The 18,170-nt window shown below is 38.8% G+C and overlaps 1 protein-coding gene across 2 annotated transcripts in view; it reads right to left on the reverse strand.

The window, feature by feature from the left end:
- Positions 1-13,358: 13,358 nt before the first annotated feature.
- LOC132844846 (axin-2-like) overlaps positions 13,359-18,170 on the reverse strand; it is a 54,106-nt gene continuing 49,294 nt past the window's right edge. For both annotated transcript variants that reach the window (XM_060868680.1, XM_060868679.1), the window contains 3 exons: positions 18,074-18,169; positions 16,924-17,097; positions 13,359-15,295 (listed from right to left, as the gene is read on the reverse strand). In XM_060868680.1, coding sequence (XP_060724663.1) covers positions 15,169-15,295; positions 16,924-17,097; positions 18,074-18,169 — 397 coding nt within the window. In that variant the 3' untranslated portion in view covers positions 13,359-15,168. The remainder of the gene's footprint in view (positions 15,296-16,923; positions 17,098-18,073; position 18,170) is intronic.

Genomic DNA, 18,170 nt, shown 5'->3' on the forward strand with positions numbered 1-18,170 from the left:
CATTCTTGACATTTCAAGCCTTTTTTTAATGTCCTTTGATTTTCTTTGCCCATCAGAGAGAGACGCTAATTTCAACATTTTCAAAAGGAAAGGCTAGTTTTGGCCTTTTGGCTTATTTTGTCCGCCATTGTTTCACGTTGTTTCTTCTTTTTTGGACTGGCTCCAAAGCTTGATGCCAAGCCTAATGAAAAGACGACACTTGTTCAGAAAGGGAGATGAATCATTTCTGAAACACGTGGCATGCTACATCACATAGAGCCTTCGCATCTGTGAAGAAAGCAAGCGCTTTCTGAAATTCATGCTTTGCTTGTTTCACAAAGCATGCTGAAGGAGAACAGAAGATACGACGGAGTTCAAACAGTTCTAAATTGGTAATCCTTTGATACGCAGCACATCAAAGAAATGTCTCTACTTGTGGCAACTGCAAGAGCCTTATATGTTCATCTCTCTCTTTTTACTGCTTGTTTTGCTCCTGGAAATAGGTCATGCTGTAGTTATTCCCATACTGAAACTTAATAATGTTACAATGATGTGGGCTCTTAATATCTATAAACTTTTTAATGTCTTCCAGCAGAATGAAAAACACAACTTGATAATTGTTTTCCCATGCAGCTTAAGTCTTTCTCTGGACACGTGTTAAAGATGGTTTCACACTGTAGCTCCTGAACATCAATATCTTTTCCCACGTATTCGGTTTAGGGGCCCGGTCCGAACTGGCCTTGAATTGCAGCTAATACACTATTACCTGTGTAGATTACATTATAAATCTACTAAATACTATATATATATATATATATATATATATATATATATATATATATATATATATATATATATATATATATACAGTCAAGCCCAAAATTATTCATACCCCAGGTAAATTCTGACTTAAAGTTAATTTAAAGAAAAAGTTAATTTATGTCAGTAATTCAACTCAAATAGTGAAACTCGTAGATTATATAAATTCAGTACACACAGTCTGAATAGTTTAAGTCTTTGGTACTTTAAATTGTGACTTCATCTCTTTAGCTCAGCTAAGACACCTCTGACATTATATATTAGATGCTGTTGAAACAGCGATCCTTTTTATGTACATCCCCAATATTTTATTTTATTTCAATATTTTACATATACGTTAAATAAAGTTTAAAAAAAAAGTAGTGACAATGATTGCCAGTGATCTGGTTGTAATTTATAAAAACAATGCAAGCAGGCAATCCACTAAAATACCTTTCCACATCTCCTGATATATGTACAATATATACAACACTGTAATTCATGCTACTACTATTATTTTAGTCAGTACTAATATTATGTTTATTTATATATATGTTATATTGTTACCACAGTTCTCCACTCCATCTATCAATTTTCTGAACCTGGAATCTATCCCAGACAGATCTACCCATCCACGCACTATGCACAATGGCACAATTCTGCTATATGTATATATATATAGCTATTTTGAGACAATGTCCTATGTCCACTATACAAATAAATTTGAATTGAACACACACACATATGTATATACCATATACCATATGTATATATATCCATATAAAACACCATGTGAACAATGTCAAACATCAAATTACAGAGTTCCTATATATATGTAAGCTTCTCATAGAACAAGATACAGGAGACAAGCCAGAACACTTCTGAAAGCCTCCTGCAGACACCCACCAAACTCCTATTTCAGGTCCCCACAAGTAAGAATGCGTTTCCACTGAAGTTCAAATACATGGCTCAGGGGCCTGAGCTTCACAAGGGGGGCATGAAGAAAGAGAGAGAGAGAGAGAGAGAGAGAGAATACCTTGACATTCTCAATGCACACTCACAATTGAGACAGAGCAAATAAAGTGCCCTTGGTGATAACTGAAACCTTTCTTTCTTTCTGTCACTGTATTGTCTCTCTCATCCCTGCAGCATCACCAAACCACAACTGTTCTGTATAAGTGAGGTCCTTGGTGGATATCACCCCACTCTGAGGGTTCACATCTAGAGCAGGGTATGTGAGGAAAGATTACCAGACACTCTATATCAAGGTTTTACCTTAAAACAACATGGTACGAGGATAGACACTGAAGACAAGATGCTCTGTAAAGATAAGAAAAAGTTTAGAAAGCTCTATCAATAATTGTGGCTAATCAGATTACATGTCAGGATTGTCAGAGAGAGAAATAAGACTATAAGCTGGGCCCATACCCAGCCAAGTGAAACTTAGCCAACAAGAACAGCACTAGTGAGGTATTTAAAATGAATTTCAGTCTTTTACCAAAAACATGATGTAGTGGAGACAGCAAACATTGGACTACCAGTCCCAGAATGCAGTGCAGCTATATGACACGGTTGTGGTTAGCTAGCCAGCAATATGTAAGATGTTAGCATGAAAGCTGATCTGTTTGTCTAACCTAAAGATCCCCTATTAATGATTAAGATTAACATGCAAATCATGCCAAATTGTTCCTTTAATTGCATAATTAAATTGTTTATCTAACAGTAGCTAGCTAGTTAGCAAATAGTCGCAGTCTCAAATGATCTGCCCATAAAAATGCACCATGATAAAATGCACCTGTTGTCTTTTGTAAACTTTTCTGACCACAAGCTTCCAAACATTGACCTCATTGGCTTTCTACACTTGACCTCTTTAAGTAGCTTTTGATGGATTGCATTATACAGATAGATTAGATAGCAACTGCTGGGTGCATTTTGCTAGTTGTCTGGCTTTGCTAAAGTTGACAAACTATTACAGTATATAAAGTGTAATTAATACCAGTATTTAACGTTAAGCAGGTCAGAAGTAAAAAGAAAGTCTTGCAGTGATTAAAAATAGCTTCTTCACTCAGGAAAGCTTGTCATTCAGCAAAATCAAAATGTGCTTAGATTTGATTGAACTTGCAAGTTGAATGATGTCTGCTTAATAAATGCACTAGAGAGAGAGAGAGAGAGAGAGAGAGAGAGAGGACATAAATACATAACATATAAAGGGATATATATATATATATATATATATATATATATATATATATATATATATATATATATATATATATATATATATATCCCTTTAACATGTATGCTGGAACAGACCATGCACAGTTATGAATGTTTATTTCCTGTTTGTCAAAAGAACATGCAAGCCTGTCTCTATTCATACCACCAAACGAGGACCATATGACTTTGTTTCTTTCTTTTTTCTCTCTTTTTCTCTTTTTTCCTTCTCTCTTGATGTTTTGTTGTCCCTGTAAGAGCTTAGCATACTTTTCCATTATCATCATAAAGAACCACAGAGCCACATGTGGTGTAACGAAAGTACCAAAGTGGAAGCTTTCATTTTTTCCTTCTTTTCCTGCTCCAGTCGCTTGAAGCAACCAATAAATATAGAATTATTGTTAAAAAAACAGTGAATGCTATGAAACCAACTGTTTAAAAAATCAATATTACAATACATTTTTATGTCAAATTACAGCCAATCAATTTGAAGGCCTTGTTGCCATTTTATTAGGTACACTACTGTACATGTAAAAAGATGACCTATGAGTCGATTGTCTATAACTGTACAACAATAAAATAGGTGTGTTCAGAAGTTTGCTTCTTTGTGTGCTTTGTTGTGCTTTGTTAATAAGTGCAACAATACTGCAGTACAGCAACTGTATGAAGAGTGAATAAATAAACGTTTTTCAATATCCAATTGAGATCTTGAGTGGATAGAGTGGAAAGACTAAAGCACTGCTTGTCAATCTATTTACGTAGAGATGATCCCAATAGAACCACTATTTCCGGCAGTTAAATGACATTCATAAAATTATTAAATGTTCTTTAATGTGTCAACAGTAAAATTCTGTTTTGGACCAGAGCAAACTTATCTTAAGCTCCTGACCTTTATTTGCATGATTTTCTGCATAGCAGTGCATTTGCTGATTTGTTTTAAAGTCTTTTACAGCAGTCGAAACAGAGGAGGATGTAGTGTCCTGGAATTATTCACTTATTTATATGTCATCACAGTTCCACCCCCTCCAGCTCTGACTGTTCTCTTTGCCCGTTATTTACTGAAACAGCAATCATCCACATCAGGGTTTGTATGCAGTGCAGGCTTTCTCACCATTAAAATACACTTAGCACAAGCGAGATATATTATTCATTAGCTGAATCATTGGGCTTTTGGATTCGTTTATCGCTGGTGGGTGTTGGATGAAATGGTTTACAGCTGGGTCGTCTCTCACTCTCTCTCTTTTTTTTTTGATTAAGTCCAATTTCAAACAGGTGTGATTGTGGTAAATAAAGTAAAAAATAAAAAAGGAAAATAAAGATGTGCAGTAGGTCCATGTGGGTTTGGAGTCAGTGCTGGGAACTCCAAAGCTCTCACACCCAGGTGCTTAGGGGAGATTGTAGAGACTATAAACACAAGGCCTCTCTAAGTCTTTGTTTAAATGTTTTTCTCAATGATGTGTCTTAGCCGTGTGATTAACCATCATTAATGTCAGTTTAAATTGATTCTAATTTAATTACAAGCTCTAAACATCAACCAAGTGTTGTTTAGCTCTACCTTGGGTTTCTGTCACACAGGCTTAGTTTTTGTCTGGTTGCAAGATCAGGCAAAGAACACTAAGATCACTAAAATGATCTTACCCCAGTCCCAGATCTGGAAGTTTCATACCTATTTAGATTTTACTATGTTTTTCCAGTTTTAACAAAACCTTAACCAGCATTAAGCTGAGAATCAGATGATAGGTGTTAGATTAGTGGATTAGCAAAAAAAAAATGGTTCCAGGAACTGAAGAACTGAACCAAATCAGCCAATGTGTTAACTTTATTAGTCCTCCTCTGGATCAATAAGGCTAATGTAACTTAATAAGGTAAGTATATCGTTCAGTCCCTCCAGTGGAGTATTTGTGGAATTGTTGTCACCAAAAATGAATGATTTACAAGTTTGTGATGCAACTTGTAGAGTTTTTTTTCTTTTGAATTGGTGAAAATGCAAGCACTGGATTCTTCTTTTAAACTCCTACTAGTGAAGTCACATATGTAACTACTTTCTGTGACAGCTGTACTCACATTCGACACACGCGTTGAAGAGGACTTTGGCTGAATGCACGTTGTGATGACATCACACAACGTGTCTTGGCCCAAATCTGTGGTAATTTAGAAAAATTGGAAGCTCCTCCACATATTGTGGTATTTGCTTGATTGTTAATTACTGTGATCACAAAAGCCTGAGGGACTGAAGTATGATTCTGTTTATGTACAAATAATAGTACTGAGCTAATCAAAAGCAAGTGTGTGATAAATAACCATGCAGACTACATTATAATGCACTATATTATTGTTGTTGTCCTTTGGCTGCTCCCTGTGTGGGGTAACCAAAGTAGACCATCCGCTCCACATATTTGATTTAGAACAGGTTTTATTTCCGGATGCCCTTCCATTTTTATCCAGGCTCAGGACTGGCACTGAGTATTAACCCCTAAGTGGCTGGGTTGGTGTCCTGCCCAGGATTTGAATCTAGTCAAAGCTGCTGGACCACCACAGAACTGTTATAATGTAATATATTAGTGTTATTACTTAATTTAGTTTAAGTTAAGATAATAAGGATATTTCTGTGTGTGTGAATGTTTGCTCCTGGTGGTTTTTAGTAGAGCATTGTTTTTGTCAGTACTAATATTATGTTTATTTATATATATGTTATATTGTTACGACATTTCTCCAATTTTCTGAACCTAGAGCATCTGGTTGCAGTAGCACTAAAGTGCCTGTAAGAACATCTCGTGGTCAGACATGCTACGCTTTCTAAAGTCTCTGAGCTAAACTGATGAATAAGCCTTCAAGAAGGCAACACCAGGCCTCAGCGTTACCTCAAAATCTAGTTCCTACTATGATTAGAAAATAAAGAAGCATATACAAGAGGAACTAAAAACAATGCTAGGAGGTCTTATTGCAGCTTTTTTAATGTGTCATAAGGCTAACCACGTTTGTTATTTGCTAAGTTCGAACTTAAAGCCACAAACACTTGTGTGGTCCATGGTGCAAGAAAAGGCACTTATATTTTTTTAGCTTTTACCGGTGACCTCAGAGGTTTACTTATTGTGGCTCATAAAAGCTTAAGGGGCTTATGTGAGGGGCTAGACTCCCATCCCACCTGCTATTAAACATCATTAAGGAAATAGTAGCATTCTGAGATAATGTACAGCTTGGATAAATAAGATTAAGGTTCAGAAGGGCAAGTTTTGTAGGTTACCCAAGCAACCTGTGGTTTGAAAGGGAATGTGTGTGTGTGTGCTGAGGAGCGGTGCATGGCTTATAGCCAGACCTGAATTGGTAAGACCACAGACCCAGTGGCTGCCCAGGGAAGCCACTCTGTGGTGTCGTAGGCATGCACAGACCAGTGCCACCCAACGTGAGACACACCAAACATCTTAAACCTTTCTCTCTTAAAGGAATCCTTAGAGAATTCTAGATAGGCCATTCATTAATTGCTGGGAAAAGAAGCTAAATGTACTGATAGTTGAGCATCGACTGCGAGCTAACTGATTCATCTATCAAGGGACATGTCTCACAAATGGTCCAACGCCCAGCCTGTGATCCAGAGAGGGTGGTTTTTAGAGGAAGACTTCATCATGACCACATCAAAGTTAGGAATTTGAAAAATACGCAACTGCTTTTGTGTTATGGAAAAGTTATACTTGGCTCGGGGGAAGAGCTAAATTGTGCATTGCATATCACGGGGTGCACAAGAGGACACGCAAAAAGCAAGTCAAACAAAACATGTATAAATTCTTTTTGCAGCTTAAAGGCCTGGTCAGAAATTGCTGAAGCAGCACCACAAACTAGCTCTGACCAGCACCAAAGTCACTAAGTTTGTGTGGTCTTACAATGGCATTACTGCTATTCGAAGGCCTCTGTAGTTTGCAGAGCCCAAAACGAGCCGTAACTGGGGCGCTGAATGCGAAAATATATGTCAGCCCAGGCCAAACACATCGATCTCATGACAAAGCGCTCTGTGTTGCGGGTCCGCCTGGAATGTGGGACTTTCTACACCATAAAAATCCTGTTATCAAATCTACAACCCGAAGATGGAATTCTCTGAATCTGTGCTGCTTTGAGAACAATGGGGAAGAACGCAGAACCCACAGCAACCACAGGGGAACATCCAATAATACAGAGATCAGAGAATGCCGTGGTAACCGAACGAAAAGAGGTGGCTAAAAACGGCTGTGGCTCTGCTTCAGTAAACATGTCTCCTGCCAGATAAATTGTTCTTGTTGTTTACGGTGGTTAAGGCAAAAAGTGACCAAATCCACCCAGGGGACAGAGTATGCAAGCCTGCTTGGTGGGGATGGAGGTGGAGGGTTGGGTTTGGGATGTGTAAGAGGGGGCATTTTGTTAAAATAATCATAGAGGAATGCACACTTACTCCAGATATGGCCTGGGAACACAGAGGAGAAGACAGACGCAAGAGATGGAAAACGCTTACACGGGAGATGAATTTGAAATGGACAATGAAATGGACAATGACTGCTGATATTGATTAGATAGTTGTGTCATGTTTATTGTGTTCGGTTTACAAATAAATAAATCAATCGGTATGCCAAGATCAGGTTTTGCAAACTAACCGAATTGTTTTTTTACATTTTGGTAGAAAACAAAGATAGAACTATTTAATTCTATGGAAAAATGTGTCTCTAAAAGAAATTATACTAATTTATATCAAAGCACTGTTGCACTCTTGATGCTTACACTCATTGTAATATGTTGTCTTTTTATTATATTTTTATTTAGTCATTCAGAGGATTTTTTTTCAGTAAGGAGGCAATTATTTAAAATTGTAAGGTAGTGCTTGCCCACAGTCAGTAGGTTTTCCCCCATAGGAAAATCTTCAGGATAGAGATGTTTATGTTTATGTCTTATCAATAGCAAGCATCATTTTTTTTTCAAAACAAACAAACAAACAAACAAACTGACAAACATTAAGTCACTTAAACATTAAGAGCATACACTTAGATAATTACCTGATTTGAAGCTTCCCCCACTTTAGTTGTTGTCTTAAAGCTTCATTTTACAAAGTCCCTTTCCTTGAGGATTCAGAAAAGCACGTATATGTTTCACATCACCAATGACATGGATTCCAACTACCATTAGGCTTCCATTAGAGCTAGTTTCAAGTAAATAAGTTTTCCATTTTTCTCTGACAGAGAAACCAGTGAGGCATTGGGATCTGAGGTTCAGTGCTAGTGGCCATAAAGTTCTTATCCCAGGACAGTAAGAAAGAAACACCTTGAAAAAAAAACCCCTTACCCTTTGGCTGTTTTGCTGTAGTCTTATATTTGATTTTGACTCCGTTGTAAATTTGGCAAAGGAATACATTTTAATTTGGAAAGCCTTCATCTCATCTGGATCCAGAAAAGTAATTTAAGATTGGTGCTTGACTTCTGTAACTGTAGATCTCATATCAGCGTACGGTTCAAAACTTTGATCCCTAGCCACGTGCAATAAATAAGAAATTGTGTTTCCTGGAAAGATTCCATGGATTTTAAAATATAAATGTCAAACTTTATAATGTAAAAGCTTGCCTCAAACTTTTTTTCTCTTATAATTTCTTGAGTTTTAATCTCAAGAAACATTAACTAACATCAATATTTAATATTAATATAATATGGAAGCAGCAGCAGCATGATGGTTGGGGGTTCGATTCCCACCTTCACCCTGTGTGTGTGGACATGTTCGCATGTTCTTCCTTTGCTTCCGGGTTTCTTCCGTGTACTCCAGTTTCCTCCCCCAGTTCAAAGATTCCTTGTAGGCTGATCTATACTCTCTAAATGGATTCCTCTGGGATAAGCTCCAGGTTCCCCATGACTGTGTAGTGTGATACAGTGATCACACTATGATACAGTGATACAGGATGGATGGGTGAAATACAAACTTTATGTGATTAGAAACCAGTAAATCCCCCAAAACATCCCAGAATCCAAAGCATGATAAATACGACTCTTAATGACTTTTTATTTATACTTCTTTTAACTTAGTAACATTGTACATGCTGCATGGGTTTTTAATTGTTTTGGCTTTTTTTTCTTTCACATGAACTAATTTTATTTCCTAATTATTGTTTCAGGATTTAAAAAATAATGTCCTTGTATATAGCTGAACAAAGTTAATGTATAGTGAATGGAGTTGAGTTGAAGCACACAAAGGTCAGAAATTGCGTTCAGGTATTTTCATCAATCCTAATGAATTAAGTCCGGTTTCAGTTGTTCAGTTGTTCACTGTTGTTTACATGGTTGATTTTTTTTTCCTGTTTACCACATTATATCAGATATACACTACTTGTAACAATGCTATCGATTGAGGTGTTTACATGAAGGCTTTGGAATCAATTTGAGCTATCGATCTATCTATTAAATGGATGATTCGATTGCATGTAAACATAATGAATGTGGTTCAAAACTAGCCCAAGTCTACTTGAAAGTAGAATATTAGCATCGCTCAAATTCTGAGTTTATTTCAGGTACTGCGTTCTTTTCCTTTCAATGAACTGGCATTTCTACTGGGGGAAATTTTATTCTTGTTATGTCAGCTAAATTGTACCTCTCATGTGTCTCTTGTAAAAACAAACAAACAAGCAAAAATGCTTAAATGCTACTGCTAGTATTGGTCCTCTGATTTATGCCTTGTGAGTTATTTCTCACTCACTCACTCATTCTCTACCGCTTATCCGAACTACCTTGGGTCACGGGGAGCCTGTGCCTATCTCAGGCGTCATCGGGCATCAAGGCAGGATACACCCTGGACGGAGTACCAACCCATCGCAGGGCACACACACACACTCTCATTCACTCACACAATCACACACTACGGACATTTCATTTACTTCTTCTAGAGACTTTGTGATGACTATGTGATGCTGCTCCTGCCCTAAACTATAAATTTTCCAGAGATGCCAATCAACCTACCATGCATGTCTTAGGACCGGGGGAGGAAACCGGAGTACCCTGAGGAAACCTCCGAGGCACGGGGAGAGCATGCAAACTCCACACACACAAGGCGGAGGCGGGAATCGAACCCCCAACCCTGGAGGTGCGAGGCGAACGTGCTAACCACTAAGCCACCGTGCCCCCCTGAGTTATTTCTTTCCTTCTTTTTTTTAAAAATGAAAACATAAATGTAAACACAAACCAAAAATGGGGATGCTAGTGAGATCCACTGAATGGCAGTTTTTATTTTAACAGGGCTTCATTACAAATTGCACCGCTAATGAAGGTACAATTAGCAAGTGAGTGATCACAGTTACACAATTAGTATTCTGCTAATTATGCCAATGTTCACAGTGTAAATATAAGAGCTACATATTTTTTTTTATAACTATCAAAACACACAGCTCTAGCCTCCAAGTCTCTTTGTTTTTTTTCTACTTTCCTTTCTTTGGCAGAAGTTTCCCATGTTTTTGCATTCACTCATGATTGTTGACAGGATTATGAGAGATGGGTTCAATTTTTTTCCCATTCTCTTTTAATGTTTATACTGCACGGAGATTGTTGTTGGGATTATAAGGGAGCTGTTCCTAAAGGCAATCTATTTCCTTCATGAACCATTAATGCCATACGAAATCGGAATCAAGGCTCCTGCTTTGATGTGTTGTTTTGGCTGCTGAGCTCCTCTTTCTTCTCGTTCTTCAACTCTCCCTCATTTCATCCCTCTTCCTCTCTTGCTCTCTTTTTCCGATTCCTCACGGTGACTGTACAATCAAATAATTACATGGATTGTAAACAAATGATTTTTTACCTGCCAATTAAATATGCTAATGGAGAGCAGCAGGGATGAAAGGCTTGATTTAAAGGACTGCAGAATCTGCAAAGGTGCATAATTGTGCCAACCAGGGCACCTAAAGCCTGAGGAGGGAGGGAGGGAGGGAGGGAGGGAGGGAGAACGAGAGATGCTTTCTGGTCATTCTGGCCTGCTTGAAATGACTATATGAAAAGGTCTTATGAAATAACTGAAGTTTGACCACATACAAAACTCCGCTGTCTTTAAAGTTAACATTATATCTCTCCATTGCTCTACTTGTCAAAAATTCTCAACACTCTCCACCTTCCTGTCTCACTCTTCATTGACGTCGTCAGGTGGATTAACACAAATCAAAAACTTCTGATTTGACCATTGCTTAGTTTTCTGGGTGCTCAACAACCTACAAGACTGTGACATCATACAATATAATAAGAACCACAACCCATGCTTGTAAGGAATTACTAGACGTTTGCCCTTCTGCTTTATATTTATTGTGGCTGGCCTCAGGTTTTTTCTTAAAGAAACCACTCGAGTTCATACAAGTTTTGAAGACATCATACATACAGTATATAATATATAGCTGGTCAGCTACAGCAGCCATCAGGGCAGCGTGGGGTGCAGCTGATATCTCAACTTGTGCAGAATTTTCTCAAGTTGGCCCATCCATGGTTTCCAAAAGCTGTACAAGTTTACAAAAAAACACATTGTAAAGATGTTCAGGGGGTGACATGCAGCAAAAATTGGTATCTGAGATCTGGGAATGGTTTGGTGAGGCACAGGTGTATCAGTGATAGTTCTTTAAGGTAAACTGTATAGTTTACAGAGACAGGACACACTGGTTTATGACTGTACAACTAGGCAGTTCATGACCCCAGGATTGCTAGTATGACCTTAGTTTAGACTAATAGGTTGTCACTAGTGTTTGGAACCCCTTGTTGTTGCAGTCTATGTAACACTTGGTAAAGCCCTAAAGCTGGTAGCATGCAACTCATCAACTTGATCTAGTGTCCTAGATAGTGCCCAGCTTCGATCTATTCTAAAGGTATACTGTATGTAGCGGCTATTGTGGCACACCACAGCATTATGTGCATCACAGCATCTTTTTGGGGGGCTTCTGAAAGGTCCAACTGGCACTGTTGCAATAAGCCTTAGTAGCAAGATGGCATTGGAGTGACCTTGTGGTTGAATCCACGATTTCATGCCAAGGACATTTCATCCAATTTTGTGTCTATTGACCTTGCAATGATGAACCTGTAACTTTGTCCTTGCTGTGCTCAGTATGTACTGCTGTGCTCAGTATGTATGTATGGTAATATTTAGACAAGACCTTGGGCATCTGATTCTCAGACCAATTCCTAGGCACCAGCTGTGTGGGGGTGCTGCTGTACCAGATTGAAAGTAGACAAATTAAGAAAGGTTTGGGAGCCTTACAAGGATATTCCCTGGTTGGTTCCCATTAGAGCTGTTACAGGCATGTCCCATAGGACAGAGACCCCAGGGTTTACCCAGGACCCACTAACACATCTCACAGCTGGCTTGTGAACATCTGGAATCTGTGGTTAGGGAAAAGTCTGGGTTGTGCTTTTAAGTCTGTTGTACCACAACCCATACTAGGAAACGAATCATTAACAGACGGGGCATGAAGTCTGATAGTTTATGTGCACCTTTAGTTTGAAAGCAATAACTATATTCAAATCTGATTTGTTTAACATTGAAAAAAATGTAAAAAAATGGCATACACAATGGGTTACTTCTTTAATGGTCAAACCCAAAGCCCAGCTTGCAGAAATATATCTGAAATACAAGGGCAAGCTCCATGTATATGTTTTATACCAGCTGGTATATGGTTGTTATGAAATTGTATGATGTCACAGATTTATAGGCTGTAAGAGGCACGCAGAAGAAATTCCACAAACTGGCATCTTTGGTTAATCTGTTGCAGAGAAATGATAGTGACGACTTCAATGTGGAAGGAGATGTTAGGCTAGAAGTCCAGCCGCTATTGTGACATGCTACACCACGGAACAATCCGATTCTCATGAGCACTGTTTAAAGGATTACTACACTAGGTGGTGCTGCTACCTGTATGTCACCATCCAGATTTCCAGTGGTGTGCACAGCTGTCTATCAAAATCCTTTAAGTTAGTCCAAATATGTTTTTCATGGCACTGTGATATAATGTTGTCCACCCGTAGTAGTTAGAGGACGGTTGAAAAAGAATGCTAGTTTTGTAGGTATTTGTGTTTACTATTAACTCAGGATACCTACGTACTAGGGTTACTTGCAATTTGGCACCAGAGACAAAAGTGACAAGTCACATATGCGCACCCAAATGGTATCCTGGTGATTCCCACTGCCCCTGGGGGTTTACAGTGCCACAATTACATACATAACGAAAATTTGTTTATTCTCAATAGTTACAGTTTTGAGGTGAGGGGCAGGAGCAGCATCACATAGTCATCACAAAGTCTCTAGAAGAAGTAAATGAAGACCACGACAAGTTTTTCTTTAATTTGAAAAATATAAAACTTTAATAATAAAGGCTACATCTTTTAATAATTACAATAATTATAGCTCAAAGTAAAATATTTAACTGAAAACTCTTTGTATAATGTATAATTTACAGATTTGATAAAATGAAGTAAACAAAACAAAGTAAAATGATATTAAAAGCTTACAAAGTGTTTCAAAACTTAAAGCCCCTCTAAAAACCAAGGGAATATAACACCCTGAAACAGGGTAGCACATGGTATGGTCCATGTAGGCACAGGTGCTGCACTGATATCAAATAAACTTTAGTGACGCAATCCCCGTCGCAATGGAAAATCCACCCCCGTCGCAATGGATTATTCTAAAATATAGTCCTATGAGAGGATCTTTTTAAAATGTGTACTGAATGTAATGTGTGATTATGAGCTGTGATGTGGCTTAAATCTTTGCAGTGTATAGAATTCATTTCCTGACAAAAGTAATCATATGTAGAGGAATCGTCATAATACATAAAATTACAATTGCAAAACTATTTGTTACTTTTCATTAGTTTTATTCACATTGTTCGGTTTGTGCTCGGACAGCTATGTGTAGCAGTAATATAGATATCATGATCCGTATCGTAACTGCAGCACCGTCAATGCTGCCAATTTTATAGGTCCACAAGTGGGTTCTACGTCATTTGAAGCTTGCTATTAGTAACGATCCCAGAATTGTAGTTCTGTGATGTTCCTAGGCAACAATTTGTAAATGGAAACGTACATAAAATTTTTATGTTAATTGTGATTTCTAATTATAGAATTAATATTTAATTAGGATTGCGCTTGTGAAAGAGGTGTACAATTACACCTTAATATACACTTATTATGATGATTCCTTTTGACAGAAAAATAAATTCCTCCACACCAACAAACAAAGGCAACACAAGTTTTCTGTAATCAACGACCTTAAAAATGTCTATGATTTCAGTTGTGAAATTCCCTCAATTGTAGACTTGTGATATAATCTTAAAGATTTTTCAGTCAAAAGCCTGGTTATTTAATAGAGGCGGGAAAATGGGTTCTGGGAAATTCAGCAGCTAAAAGTTAGAGCTACAACAGTGATTTGCTGATCTTCTGAAAATTTAGTGGCATTGAGACCCTAAAAAATGTATAATAATGAAATTTTAAAGAAGTAGTAACTGCACAGGCAGCATTAGCTGCAGCAAAGTAATCTGAAAAGTGTTTTAAGATGAGCAGGAGGTGTGTGTGTGTGTGTGTGTGTGTGTGTGTGTGTTGCATTACTAAAAAAAGGAACTGAAACAACGGTTTCAAGCAGCGTGTCCTTTCTGTGGACGTTAGATTCAGGAAAATTGGGATATTATAGATCAATAAATACTCAATAGCAATAAAAAAAAGGATAATAAAAACATCTTCCAAGGACACATGTATATATACACATAGATGTGTATGTATATATGCATGTATAGACATTTCAGAGTTCAATAGATAAAGCAGATGATGCACTGTAGGCTCTATCCATTTGCTGTGGCGTAGTGAACAAATCTGCACCTTCAATGGTTTTATCTCAGAGCAACAGCTCAAAATTGTTTTCTAAGGCGGTGTGGTTAGGAAAAGTAAATGGTATTCTCTGTTCCTCTTCATTGGTTGTTATAGTTCCTTCAATTGCTTCATCATGTCCTAGTTGCTCTGCTTTTTTTTTTCCAAATATATTAACTCTAGGTAGCATTAAAAAGGTTGCTTTGTGCCAAAGGAGTCTGTCTTGCCTCTTGTCTGATAAACGTCTAGCCGTGTATGTGAAGTTCCTGGTGGCAGCGGGTTTGGATAATGGAAGTTCGTTTATTATCCCAGCGCTTGGTAACTGTTAAAAGGCGTACAGTAATTGGGTGGCTGGATGTGCTCAGTCCATGCGCTCGACTTTACCCAGGATCTTTCCTTCGTACATGGGCAACACCGTGCCATCCTCCCAGATCTCCTCGAACACAGCACCGCACTCAAACTCATCACTCGCCTTCTTAAAGTAGTACCTTCAACAAAAAAGAAGAAAAGATATCTGGTGAATAAACATTTATAATAATGCTTTTTTTCCCCCCAGTTAGTCTTAAGGTGTTCCTAATGCAAACGCCTCAAAGGTTTAAGTCAGTAAGCCTGAGGCTGACTAGACCTACAGAGATGCACACGCAATCTCCAGGTCATGTAAACCTCTCAAGTTAAATACAACATGAATAGAATTGTAAAATGAAAAAAAAAAAAAGTCTAGAGTTTAAAAAGCCCCTTTCTATTTGGACTGGGGTGCATAGCAGCTTTGGCCTTTTGACAGTAAAAACAGGGAGCTTCACAGTGACCTCAAGGATGTTCTAGAGGTCAAAAGTCACATAACCCTGGCACAAAGACAGCACTGAAGTTTCATTTGGGGCCCTATTCTATACCGAGCCCCTAATGATCTGAGGTCTCTTAAAAAAAAAAAAAAAGGAGCAGGGATCAGCGGGGAAGATTTAATGATCGGCTTTGTAATGGAAAAATGCCTGACTTGCACCATGTGTGGGGCAGCTTTGGAATTCCACAGCCTGCTTGGGTTTATGGGTGAAAGCTGACTAACTTGCACAAACAGCATGTGTGTAAACTTGTTTTCTCCCCTCAAGCCGTCCCCCCCCCCCCCCACACACACACACACATGCGCACACAGACAATCCTTCTTCAAACTTCCCTCTGAGAATATATACCAAATCTACGTCTCAATTAGGAACAGAATCATCACAGCACCATATAACCTTGGCACAGATAAGCATTTCCTTCTACATCTCTACCACACTTTTCTCCTTACTATCCTTCATATCCTCACATCTCAGAGGAAATTAATCCCCCTCCCAAGCTAAGCAGTGCAAAGTAAAGCTGCACGAGGACGAAGTGAGAAAGTCAGAGCCAAGAAAAAGAAAAAAGAGAGAGGGGGGAAAGTAAAAAAGAAACATGTTTAATGTGTTTGTTGTCGCATCTGGTATCAATGTTGTCTGGCAGGCTGGTTTTACAGAGTTACAGAAAGGAATATAGTACGGGAAATATCGATTACTGATTTTATGGATTTGGTAAATGACACTATTGTTGACTAACAGCTCAACAGGTAGCAGGTTTTCAGACACAAAGTATTACTAAACCCTTTCGTTTTTATAAAATAGATTTTAAAGACAAAAGCATATAAGCATGTAAAGCATTTTTCAGCCATTGTCTAGACGTGTCTTAATCCTCTGTTTGAGATCGTTTCAGGTTTTAGCATCGAAGTTCAAAGGCACTCCGGGTCCTGTAAAGCTTTGCCCGTGCTGAAGATGTGCGTTTGTGAAGGACTTGCGGCTGATGTAATCCCGGGAGGAATCTGAGAGGCTGTCAAACGCAGCAGCTCAGTGGGCAGAAAATAATAGGGTTTGGGCCGCAAAGCCATGCTTATTAAGAATGCCTTAGCGTGGGAATCTGGGGGCTGACGTGACCAGATCCATGTGCTCAACACAACTTGCCCCATCACCCCACCCCACTTCTCCACATGCTTTTGATGGTGATATGCTTCTCATCTCAGACATTTCATCTTAATTACAGAGATTCGGTCTGGTTTCAGCTCTGCGGATGCCAGGGAAACAGGCTAACGTTGAAAATAAACCCAATTTACCTGTAGTTGCCTTTCTTGCGGAGTTGTTCTTTGAAATGGCCGAGAGTGAGGCTGTGGGTCTTCATGAGTCTGCGGTACGGGATCTCCTCGCCGCAGAAGAAGTAGGTGACCACCAGCTCCGTGCCAGAGTGGGTGATGGAGTGTCCAGCACTCAGCCGCCGTTGCTCTTTCCACCTTTTGAAGAAGAAACACAGACGGGTTAAAGCTGTGAAGGTGGAACTGATATCCTCAATTAAGCCTATCAAAAATAATATAGGATATTTTTATGATTTATCTAAAGTATAGAGTGCAACAGTGGTTACATATCTAGCGGTAAAAGCTGGAGTAAATAAACCCACGCAAAAAAAGGTTTAACTCATCTTGTGTTTTATTTTTATTAATTTATTTATTTTTCTAAAATATACATTTATATGCGTTTTTTTCTAAAAAAAAAAAAATATACATTTTTTGTTTGTGATTAGGAAAGCCGAGACAGCAGAGGCTGAGAGGAGCCTTTTCTCGAGCATAACATGATTATGTTGCATCTGAAGGCAGCAGGAGCTGTTGTGCAGCGTGAGACGACTCTGCGAGGGCCCTCCCGAGTTTGATGGATGATGGGCCTTTGTGTCAGCGTCTGGGCTTTTCACTAATCTGACCTCTCGCTAAGAGACCCCGACTGACTTTCGATTCTGCCTTTCTCCTTCCTCCCTCCTCTTTCCCCAATCTTAACGTGACGATCCAGCTCAACCTGTGCACAGTTGTGCAGTGGCAGGCTCAGAGGGCCAGCCTGGACCAACATGTGTTGCAGGGGTGGCCAAAGGGCAAACCCCCAAAAGAACTGTGAAGCTTTTCATTCACTTCCAGAGCTTTGTTAACGCCGCTTCAGATGGCGATGGTTCGCCCTGAGACAGCTGGCTGGCTAAAGGTCAGCCAATTAAAGCTCAGAAGAGGGTGTTTGAGTGTGTGTGTATATACGCTGGCTGTCAGGTGGCTGTGGCTGGACATCAAACATTACCACAAAACACTGAGAAGAGTGACAAAAATATTTCAGGGATTGTTAAACTAAAAAAAAAAACGAAAAAAAAAAAAAAACACCCAGATTCCTTTTAATTCGTCATCCTTTAGCTCAGCCTACCTGAATAAGCAAATCAAATTAAATGACTAAACTTACTCATCCATCTGCAGGGCAGGGTTGATAAGAGTCGAGCTGCTGTTGGTGAAAAGTGAAGGATGCACTCTCTCTCTCTGCAGGCTGGAGGCTGAGTGTC

This window comes from Tachysurus vachellii, chromosome 4, assembly GCF_030014155.1.
Source record: "Tachysurus vachellii isolate PV-2020 chromosome 4, HZAU_Pvac_v1, whole genome shotgun sequence".
NCBI classification, from domain to species: Eukaryota; Metazoa; Chordata; class Actinopteri; order Siluriformes; family Bagridae; genus Tachysurus; species Tachysurus vachellii.